General features: G+C 39.7%; 1 protein-coding gene across 1 annotated transcript in view; it reads right to left on the minus strand.

Moving 5' to 3' along the window:
* Positions 1-11,021: 11,021 nt before the first annotated feature.
* The window catches only part of Zar1l (zygote arrest 1 like), a 10,578-nt gene continuing 9,372 nt past the window's right edge, over positions 11,022-12,227 (minus strand). The window contains exon 4 of the mRNA XM_004631066.1: positions 11,022-11,165. Within this exon, the coding sequence (XP_004631123.1) occupies positions 11,022-11,165 (144 nt within the window). The remainder of the gene's footprint in view (positions 11,166-12,227) is intronic.

Consider the following 12,227-nt stretch of genomic DNA (forward strand, 5'->3'; position numbering starts at 1 on the left):
AAATAAATAAAAAAAAAAATATTTTAAACATTTTCAGCTAAAAGATGATTTGCTGTGGTTTGTAGAAAATTGAATCATGATCCTCTGAAAAATACCTCCTACAAAACAGGATTCTTGGGTAGCCAGGTTAGCCCATCCCTCAGAGAGTTTCATTGGGAGCCACAATGGAAAGGTCTAGTCATGACTAAGTTGTCTAATATGCCCTCGTATCCAGCTAAGCACCCTAGAGACACTTTACTCTTTAAAATATAAAGGATGTCAAGTGCACATTGTACTCTGCCATATTGAACTATAATCATAGAAAGTAGTAGAGCTTGTCTTTAAAAAAAATAAATAAAAAATTAGGCGCCAGGGATATGGCTCAGTAGAATAAGTGCTTCCCCGGCAAGCACAAGGGCCTGAATTCAATCCCCAGTTCCCAAAAAAAAAAATTAAAAACAATAACTTGGGTAATGTAATTGAGTTTTTTACCTTTCCCATATTTTTTCACCTCTCTGTTGAGTGAAGTTGGGAAAATTGGTGTCAGAAAGGAGCACCACTCAGCTGAGCCCAGTGATTGTGGACCAGTCAGTGAGATCACCTTGGCTATGTGCTATGGCTTTGTGAACAGAATATTTTCAGACTTCCCTAAGGCTGCAGAGAGGTTGGAGTCCTGAGAAGAAAGAAGGTGGGTATCTAACATGTTTCATTAATAACAAAGAAAAATGCCTTCTACTATCTCAGCACTTTCCAGAGCCAAAACAAGATGTACCTTGTATCAATTTGCATAAAAAAGCAATCAAGATAGGCCTTCTGGACTGGGAGATAGCTCTTGTGGTCTAAGTGCCTGCCTGGCAAGTGTAAGGACCCAGGTTCAATCCTTGGAACTACATGCAGTGTGACCCCAGAACCCAGGGCTCACCATGCTGGCCCAGAAACTGGGTGTGATGGTACACATCTGTAATCCCAATTGCAGCACAGGGGTGGCTGAGAGAGAAGGATCACTATGAGTCAGAACTGAGTAGTAAGATCCTGTATTGAATTAAAAAAAAAAAAAAAGATAAGCCTTCTGTAGCTTAGATATAGCTTGATTAAGATTACAGATTCTAAATAGGGTGTTTTGGAAAAGCTACTATGGATTTTTGGAGGTATATGGATGTGTTACTTCTATCCAGAGCTGATCATTAAAAAAATGATGTTAGAACAACTTTGAAATAAAGATGCTAATAACGGAATCACATGCACACGCAGTCAGGTTTCAAGCTCCTGTTTCCCAGGCTTAACAAACTGACCTTTATAGTGAATACAGCATTCTAGAAGGAAGCATGCCTCCAGGTTGCTTACATATCCATCATTTCTGCCTGCTTCCAAATACCTGCCTGCATAGCATAAACTTAGTATCCCGAGGTGAACTTGACAGCATGTTAATTATATCTCTTTAAAGCTGGTTTTTACAGTTTTCAACACATTTACATTGGGTGGATTTGAATACATATCGTAAGCTCAGTATTTCCTTCAATCAGCAAATACTGACTGAATGCCCACTCAGGGCTAGGCACCATCCTAGGTAGACCACAGTTACCCAGACAGATGCTGTCCCTTCTTTCGTGGAGTATACTTCTCAGTGCACGGTTATCTATGTGAGCTTATGGTCAGTGCTGTAAAAAACAGCAAACTGGAATAGAGTTCTGAATAAAGTGAAGCAATAACATAGATAACTGAAAGAAAGAACACAGGGAAAAACTAAAGCAAAGATCCTGAGATGGACACAGATTGTTTTGCTGAAGGGACAGCAAGGAAAACATCACTCAAGAGTAAATTGAGTGAAGAAAAGTATATTCAGAGAGGCAGCAGAAGAGCCTCTGGGCCTCAGGAAGTACAATCCATTCCGGGGTGAGCTGGGAAGCTGCCATTTGGATGTGGGCTCAGGTGAGCCAAAAGAAACATGTTTTGACTTATAATTTTTAAAAAATCACTCTGTTCAGGTTGATGAAGAATGTCTGAAGTCAGTGGTCATTATACAACATGATGAGCCACTGAATTATGTATTTGAAATAATACATTAAATACAAAAAATCACTACAGCTAACGTGTGCATAATAGGTAAGAGAAGGGCAAAGGTGGAAATTAGAAGGCAGTTGTCACAGTGCAGACAAAAAACAATGCTGGCTTGGGTTAGGGCAGCAGCCATGGAGGAGGTTAGCACAAGGAATGTTCTGGAAATATTTCAGAGGTAGAGCTGGCAGAACTTGCTGATGACATCGGGAATATGAAGGAGTCCAAAGACTGACCCAGTCAACGGCAAGAATGAAGTTGCCACTTACAGAAATGAGAAAGCACACATTTCGGAGGTGGAACTCATGATTTCCTGTTCATATATGTTGGCTTTGAGACACCCCTCGGACATCCAAGACGAGCTGATACCTGAGTCTGTTGTGGAGAGAGGTCAGGGCTAAGGGCATCAGGATGCTATTTAAAGCCCTGGAGGAAGACATAGTACACTTACCTACCTTGATCAGTCAGATGAGGATCTCATAAGAATTGTGAAAATCAATGTAGGCAATGGGTTCAAATCCTCAACTGCACATCTAATGCTGTTGTGGGGACCGTGACCCCCAAGGCCCAGGCTGTGCTCCAGAGATCAACACCACTGGTCACAAGCTGTGCTCATGTCCAGCACTGCTTAAACTTCCGCACCCACTGCCAAGACTGAAACTGAAACTTCACAGTCGCCCTAAGACTCATGTCAGAAATAAAGCTTCTCTCCAGTTAGGCCATTTTGGACCAATTCAGTATATCCAGAGCAAGATCCCCTCCGGCCCACCCCAAACCAGTACTTTATGAAAACAGTGAGAGACACTGAACTAGGAAGAAGTTCTTGCACAGCAAATGCTTCTTCTATAGCACACACACAAACACACCATCATTTTTCCACTAAAGTAGTTTGTGTAGTGATTCTCCTGGGGACCGTGATTTTTTTGTTTGTTTCATTTAAGGTCACAGGAAGTAGGTGGCTGGAATTCACTGCCATCTGTCCGTGTATGGGTCCATTTCCTGGCAGATGCTTCCTTCTCTGTCACCATCTCCTCTTGCTCAGATCCTGCTTGGAACAGCAAACTCTTGCTGTACTATTGGATGCCAACTTCAGATTCCAAGAATATAAACACCTATGAGGACTTGCAGGGGTTCCAGAGCTGGGACAAGGAGAAAATTCCCCCTCACCTGCCTCCACTGTTCAACTCCACTCCCCTTATTTCTATTTCACAAAGTGCAGGTGCAGACTCATGCCACCCAGCTGTACTAGTCCTCCTCCCCTTCCAGCCCCTTCGCTGTTGTCCTCAGCAGCAGCTGAGCTCCTCAGCTGCCTTACAATGGAGAAGCTTCTGAAAAATTCTGAAGCACAGGCTGCATACCAGAGCCCTAAGATCAAACCACAGGTGGGGCCTTCCTGTGGTAGGCTAACTTAGAACCCTTCCTAGGTAATGTTAATATGCAGCTATGGCTGTGAACTACAGGCTTAAATCCCTCATGCTCACTCCCCCTTTCTTATTCACCAATGTCTTCTCCAGTTCAACACCTGACATCCTTCCAGGGACCTCAGTATCCTTGCAGATAACCCATATAAGATCTTCCTCAAAGGCTGCTGACATTTTTAACTCTGGGGATCCTCGCTGTGCTGTACCTTAGCCATCCAATTTCATGGTTACACCAAAGCCCATTGGCAATAGTGAATGTCCCAGCTCTAGAATCTAGCTTTCTCCACCCTTCTCAGGAATTCCACCCTCAAGCCCGACAATTCTCCTGCTGTCATGAGTAACAATCTGTGGACCTTGCCTGTCCTCGCCACTCAACAAGTTAAATTCCATGAGCTATCACAATCACTCTTTTTGCTAATATTTTCAAGAACTGCTTTACCTTTTTGTCTTCAATATAAATAAGGCTAATCTGTTCTGAGTCTTATGAACACAGTCCAGAACTGAGTCAAATTTTCCCATAAGGTTCAATGTAAATAAGGTCAATCTGTTAGAAGTATGTGTACTTTTTAACCACAAAATATGAAACAAATACAATACAGTATACTGTAAGATTAAAGAACACTAACATTATTCAACTCATTATTGCTCTTAACATTTCTGTCACCTTCATTACTGCTCCGCACTTTCCTTGGATCCATGCTGGATTGAATAATATGGTATGGTATGGTACGGCATGGTCTTCCCTGGCAAGTTAAAGTATCGTAGGGTATATGCTAGAAACAAAAAAAAAAAAAAAAAAAAGTAAAAAGAAAGGTTCATACCAAATGGGCACAGGTCTACCACTGTGACTAGTGGAAGCTATGAGCATATGTCAGAGCAGGAATGATGGCCCTGTCCTGTTCTTTACTGATGCAGAGCTGGAGAAAGGAAGCACAGTTTTGCCAAATGCTTCTATTCTCAAACCCAGTTATTCACAAACAGGAGCATTCGTGAACTGAGGTACGAACTGTACATTAGGAACTCTTAACTCCAATGCACCTCCTACCTAGATGAACAGAAGAAAATCCAGAAAGATCCAGAGAACATCTACTAGAAACAGGGGCAACATAAGCAGGGAAGGACACACTGTGATGCAAAGAATCCATTTGAAAGAAGATACTTGAAGATAAAAGGTATCCATGGGGGTTAGAAAGAAGGGAAGCAGCCCACGAGGGGCATGCTGATCCACTGCACACCCTGCTAGCATACCCCAGAAACAAGCCACTGAGAACTTCCCACAGAGCTGGAGGCCCCACACAGCCAGGCTCCATGAGCCCCTTCATCCACCACCTTCTCTCCAAACTCTAAGCAGGCAGCTCCCTGGCACCATTATTGGAGTGAGAGATCAGGGGGCTCAGGAGAGGTTCCCTCCCTGCATTTCTTGTCTCAGACTCCAAGAGAATAAACTAGTGATCACTCCTTGTTTCTGGAGTCATCAGTATAGGACCCTGAGTATACCAACTCAATGTCGAGTGCTTCAAGTATGTCCCACACCACCTGGGACATTCACCAGGCGCACGGTGCTAACACTGGTCTGGCTTGAGTCTGCATGGAGTAACCCTGGCTCACCTGAGCCCACATCCACCTCCCATGGCCATGCACCACTCCTAGACCAGCCCGAGACTCTATCTGATTGATATCTCCCACCATTCCTGGGCAGCCTTGGTTCCCGCAAAGAGCCTCTGCATGAATGCCTGACCTGTGTGGGTGCATATAGAGCACCAGGCACCCTGGCACAGCAGAGTCTCCACCCTGCACTCTTGTTCAGTGTAGTCCTGGAAACATTAGCCAGAGCAAGTAAGCAAGAGAAAAAATGAGTAAGGACAGGAAAGGAAAAGATTAAATTACCATTATTTGTAAATGGCATGATACTCTACATAGAAGACACCAAAAACTACCCCAAAAGACTTACATTTAATAAGCAAATTCAGTAGCCTGACTGGATACAATATCAATACTCAGAAACCAATAGCATTCCTGTACACATGTAACAAGCTCACTGAGAGAGTGCAGTACAGGGTTTCAGGGTAAATCCTGAGGGGATTTGACTGACCTTGGCAGATACAAAAGTTACATTTCTTGTTATTTAGGTCTTGCTTTATCTTGGTCTTAACCATCCAGCAGAAAAGTATAAAAACGAAGTATAAAAAGTAAAGCCATATTAATATGCTGAGCTGTAAAAGGCTCAAGTCTACAACTTCTGATATTGCCAGTCCTACTGCTAATCCACTACTATTATGGACTGCTAGACTATATTGGATTATTTTGCTGAATTCACACACCTACAATATTTAAATGGCAATGGAATACCCATCTCTGACAAAACTAAACAAGAAAAGGGGATGCAAATGAAGGACCATCTTGTATCTGTATATACAAAATAATTGGGACAGATATACAGCTACTTTCTTTTAATTCAATGAGCAGAAAGATTTGTACTAAGAGTGTTTGTGGACATGACATCATGTCTGCATTTTATACTATGAATAACCACTATGAAGACAACAATATATGATGTATTAATTATTGAAACTGCCCTACTAATCAGTTTTAAAACTGTCTCATTGCTATTTGTTTCTCAATAAAATTTAAAAAAAAAATAGCTCAGTGGATTAAAGCTCCTGTAAGCAGGTGCAAGGGCTGGGCTTTGATCCCCAGTCCTTCAGTGCCTGCCCCCCCCCAGGGCACACTGAGATGGCAATGGAATATGAGTGTGGTGGCGTGAGCCTGTAATCCCAGCTCTTAAGAGGCTGTAAACAGGCAGATCACCACAAGTCTGATCTAGTAGTGAGACCCTGAACACCCTCTAGATCCTTCCCTAAAATATGAAAAAAAAAAAAAAAGGTAAAATTCTTTTACTTCCTTGGATAATTCCTAAGCATTTAATTGTTGTTGATGCTATTGTGAATTTCTTTCTTGGTGAGTTCATTGTTATTCACAAGAATATTATTGATTTTTGTGTGATTTTTCTTTTAATTCTGCAACATTATTGAATTTGGTTATGAGTTCCAGTAGTCTTTGGTGGAACTTTTTTTGGTCCTCTTTGTAGAGATTAATGCCATCTACAAACAATGATAATTTGACTTCTTCCTTTCCTATGCACATTCATTGTATTTCTTTCCACTATATGCCTACTCTGGTTACCATTTCAAGTACTATATTGAACAGAAGTGGTAAAAGTAGACACACCTGTCTTGTTTCTGATTTTAGAGGAAAGGCTTTTGAATCTTTCCCACTTAATATGATGTTGACAGTGGGATTATTATAAATAGCTTTTGATAGACAGAGATAAGATCCTTTTATATCTATTTTATTCAGGGTTTTTATCATGAACAGATGTTGGATTTTGTCAAAGACCTTTTCTGTTTCTATGGAGATGGTAATACAACTTTTAAATTGTTGCTTTTGTTTATATAATGTAGTACACATCTACTGTTTTGCACATGTTGAGCCATCCTTATGTCTGTGTGATGAAACTTACTTTGTCATGATATATGATCTTTTTGATGATTCATTTTATTCTGTTTACTGGTAGCTTGGTTAAAGATTTTTGCATCTATGTTCATCAACAAAATTAGTTTATAGTTTTTTGGTTGGGTCCTTTTCTGGCTTTGGAATCAGAGTAATGCTGGCTTCTAGGAATGAATACAGAAATTCTCTCTCTCTCTCTCTCTCTCTCTCTCTCTCTCTCTCTCTCTCTCTCTCTCTCTCTCGATTTTTTACAGAGTTTGAGGACTATTGGCATTAGATCATCCCTGAAGTTCTTGTAGAATTAAACAGTGAATACATCAGGCCATGAGCTATTTTCAGATGGTAGTTGTGTTTTTGTTTTTCTTTTTTTAAATTATTGCTTCAGTTTAATTACCTGCTATTGGGTTATTCATGGCTTTTGTAGCTTCTTGGTTCCATTTTGGCAAATTTGTATGTATCTAGAAATCTACTCATTTGTTCTTGATTCTCCAATTTATTGGAGCACAGGTTTTCAAAGACATATTACTAGTTTGGATTTTGGCAATGTCTAATGTGATTTCACCTTTTTGATTTCTAACTGCATATATTTGGGTCTTTTTCTGTATTTTTTAAATAATATTGGCTAAGTGTTTGCCTATTTTCTTTATTCTTTCGAAGGGCCAGCTCTTTGATACATTGTTGATACATTGGTTCTTTGTATTTTTTTAATCAATTTCAGTAATTTCTGCTCTCTTCTTTATAATTTCCTATTAGCTTTGGGTTTTGACTATTCTTATTTATCTAAGGCTTTGAGGTACATCATTAGGTTATTTATTTGGGTTCACTGTTTTCTGATACAGGCATTCACAGCTGAAAAATTACCTCTTGTTTTCATTGTCCCCCATAAGTTATGCTGTACTGGCATTATCATTTGCTTCTAGAAACTAATTTATTCATTGATTTCTTCTGTAATTCATTGATTATTCAAGAGTATTGTTTAATTTTTGTGTGTTTGTAGAATTTTTCTGTGATCTGATCTCTAGTTTCATTGTACTATGATCTGATAGTATGTATGGTAAATTGTCATTCTTCTACATTTACTAAATGCCTTATGGGCTAGCTTGTGATCTATTTTGGAGAATGTTCCATGTTCTGCTGCTATAAATGTGTCTTCTGTTGCTGTTGGAAAGTTTATCTGACCTTTTATTTTCAGCAGTGTTTATTTTATGGAGTTCAGTGCACTGGTGTTTGGTGTATAAATTTAAAATCGTTATCTCTTCTTGTTGAATTGTTTCCTTAACCAATATTTAGTGACCTTCCTTATCTCTTCTGATCATTTTTTGGCTTGAGGTCTACTTCGTCAGAAAATAAAATAGCTACTCTTGATTGTTTTCAGGTTCCAGTTGCATGAAATATTGCTTTCCATTGTTTGATTTTTGGTCTGTGAATTTTTTTTGATTAATTGTGTTTCTTGTACACTTCATATCATTGGGTTTTGTTTCTCGATCCATTCTGCTAATCTGTGTCTTTTCATTGGAGAATTGAGACCATTCACATTGAGAATTATTACTGAAATGCATTTACATATTTCTTCATTGCTTCATTTTTCTGTTGCTGATTTTCTTCACATGTTTCTCTAACTGCTCACCCTAATATTGACTCTATCAGACTTTTTGGCATTGTTGGTTTAGTTGTCTATTTCTAGAATGTCCTGGAGAATTTTTTGGAGTGCCGATTTGGTGGGCATGAAGTGAAGCTTCTCCTTTTAATATTATCAATCATCTGCATGTTGTCAATTAATCTTTAATGTTTCTCCACCACTTTGTATGATTTGATTCAACCACCTATTCCTTCTTTCTTAAAATAGTGTTTGTCTTTACTTTTATCATATAATACTCTTCTATCCTCTTGATTTATCTAACCCCTCAGTTCTTGTTACTTAGAGTGTATTCCATGAGGCCAGTGACATTGATAACATTTGCAGTCTGTTAGATTTACAATCTCAGACCCCAGGCCTACTGCTCACCAAATGATTGCTGTGACATTGAAGTTTTAGAACCACTGTTCTAAATGCTGCATTCCCCAGGATTCTTTGCTATCCTTTCCTTCTAGGCAGTCTCAGTCTCATTTGGGCTCATAGCTATAAATGCTATTTTTCATTTCTAACCCTTCTTCCCTAAGCATAAGATATATGTATATATATATATATACATATATCTTATAGCCTACATGACATCTCTATTTGCATGGATATCCCAAATACCTCAAACTTATGATGAAAACATAAGTCCACCTAAATAAGACTAAATTTTGACTCAGATCAAAAGTTTACTAATACCATTCTAAATGCTTAACATATATGAGGCACTGAAAATTTTAGGTGAACTGGCTCCAAAACATGCTTCCTAATTGGTGTACTGGTCAAAACCATATACCCCTTGGCTCAAAGCAGCAAGCTAAGCCTCATCATTTGTTTCTTCAACCATCTACTGCTAGTCCGGTGCATTTTCAGGGTCATCTTGAATTGATAGATTTGTCTCCATCTCCAAGGATACCATCTCTGTCCAAGCATCATTCTGCTGGTATGTCCATTAACCTCCTAGCAAGACTTTTTGTTTCCACCCTTCCTAGTCTTCCTGCAAAGCAGGAAGTGAGTTTTGTAAAGTAAGAAGCTGATGTCACTTCCTTGCCATATCACCTTCTTGAGCTTGAATATGCTTGGCCATGGGTGAAGAACCCCTGGGACCTAAGTCTGTCTTCTTCAGCATTTTGCCCAACTTTTGCTTTGAGGAATTCCCTTTCTTTTTTTTTTTTAGAAAAAAAGTATATATTTAGAATTAGCCAGCTGGACTCAGTTTAGATGATCCCAATTTTGTTGGCAACATCCAATGCATCATAATCAGGAGCCAGTCGAACATATGCCTTCTTCTCTCCATCAGGCCTGATTAGGGCATTGACCTTGGCAACATCGATGTCATAGAGCTTCTTTACAGCTTGTTTGATTTGGTGCTTATTGGCTTTGACATCCACAATGAACACGAGTGTGTTGTTGTCCTCAATCTTCTTCATGGCTGACTCTGTGGTCAGGGGGAACTTGATGATGGCATAGTGGTCAAGCTTGTTTCTCCTGGGGGCGCTCTTCCGAGGGTATTTGGGCTGCCTCCGGAGCCGGAGCATCTTGGGACAGCAGAAAGTGGGCGATGTTCATATCTTCTTCTTTTTGTGGCTGTGGATGCCTTTCAGCACGGCCTTTTTGGCCTTCAAAGCTTTTGCTTTGGCTTCAGCTTTGGGAGGGGCAGGGGCTTCCTTCTTTGCTTTCGGTGCCATCTTGGTAAAAAAAGGAGGAATCCCCTTTCGTCATACGTGTTTAGTATGTTCCCCAACTTCTCATGGCCTTTGTTCTTGTTCAAACCATGTTCTCCCAGTTTCCCTCTTCCTGTAAGTCTTAATTCTCATGACATCTCTTCCCAGCCACTCTATGTAGTCATAGTACCATGTTTCATTCATGGGACATATCAGAATCTTAGTTGAAATGTACTTAACTGTAAGCATGGAACAAGACTTAGTCTTCCTGGGTTCAAATCCTGGATCTATCCCATGACCTCTCAGTGCCTCTACCTCTTCACCTATGTAAAGGTATATTCCTACTTCATATATTGCTTTTAAGAGTTATAATGCCTGGCATTTGCTAGGTTCTGCTTTAGAATTTGCTATGATTATGTATCCTTGGAGAAGGGACATTTGCCCCCTTGATCATCTCTATATTCCCACCACTCAGAACACCCAGTTTATGAATTTGTCATGTGAATGGCTATTTTTCTCTTCGTTGTGCCTGTAATGTGACTGATAATAACTCCCACATCTTATTGCCATATTAATATTTCCCCTGTGATCACCAATTGATGCAGCTTCATAGTTTAACATTCATGCATTTATTTTAGTCTATTCATTTTGTGCAAATGTTATACAACCTACAAAAGTACAAAAGCCTAGTCTATTATCCAATGCCAAGTCATAGATAAGATTGCAAAAAGTAAGTTACAGTTAACTATAAGAGTTCACAAACCACACTGCCTGTCATATGATGTACTTAGAATTATAAAGATTGCCACAGGAGAATTTCTTGTCTTTGCAGCGACCACACAGTTCTTGTCGATGAGGCCTCCTTCTATCATTATGTCTTTTCTTTTCAGGACAGGAACATTGAGACTTTGAACAGGTCTTTAGAAAATAAGGAATAGTTTGGATATTAAATGATTAAATTAATGCTTCCAGAGTAATCCTCAAATCAAAATACTTCCCCACTACCCCATCCCTGATACCTTCATCTCTTTTACTGCTATAAGAAGCTCATGACTAAGTTGTATAAAGTCAATTGATCTCACTAAATACCATACACTTTTCAAGATGAATGGTCAGAGATGTTAAAGAGAGTATTTCTAAATCAAGACAACATAAAAATTAAAGACTTCTGTAGAATGCCTCTCTATAATTGTAATACAATTGTAGCCAGGTAAAGGTGAGTCATAGCAGGCAGGATTAAGTGATTTGATTATCTAAATAAGAACATTAAAACATAATATAGCACTAGTTCTCAACTAGGTATGATTTCTTGGAGACACTTGGCAATGTGTAGAGATATTTTGGGTTGGTACAACTAAGAGGAAGGTGTATTTTTTTTTCATTTATTTATTTGTTACAGAGTCTCACTACACAGCTTGGATTTGTAGTGATCCTCCTGTTTTCAGCCTCCTCAACGCTGGGATTACAGCCTTGTGCCACCACACCCAGACCTCTGTCAAAGGCTCAGCATGCCCTGGGGGATGGGGCTGGCCCAGCCTGTGGGATGGGGGGATGGAATCCTGGTCCCTGTGTTTGCCAAAGCAAACGTTTAGTCTGATGAGCTATCTTGCTGGCACTTGAAGGTGTATTTTAGAGGAAGTGAGATTATTTTCTTTCAGACATGCCCAATCCTTACAAAGATTTAAAGTAGTACTTTTCAAGGAATAGCCCATTTTGTCTTCTGATAAGTAAATTTATAGTTTACAAAGACATGTACTACCTACTCTGATCCATTCTCATCCCTGCTAATCATTGAAATTGATAATCATTGCTATGTTCTGCTTACATCCCATGTGCTAAGATTTATCTTTTCGGGGGCCCAGCCCTAGCTCAGTTCTTTAAGTGGCTGCTTCCACAATGCTGGCAGCCTCAGTTTGCTGTAGTTTGATCCCCATAACACTCCAGCCCCTTCTTTAGTGTAGCTTTGGGGAGAATATCCAC

This window comes from Octodon degus, unplaced genomic scaffold (assembly GCF_000260255.1).
Source record: "Octodon degus isolate 3935 unplaced genomic scaffold, OctDeg1.0 scaffold00038, whole genome shotgun sequence".
Taxonomy (NCBI): Eukaryota; Metazoa; Chordata; class Mammalia; order Rodentia; family Octodontidae; genus Octodon; species Octodon degus.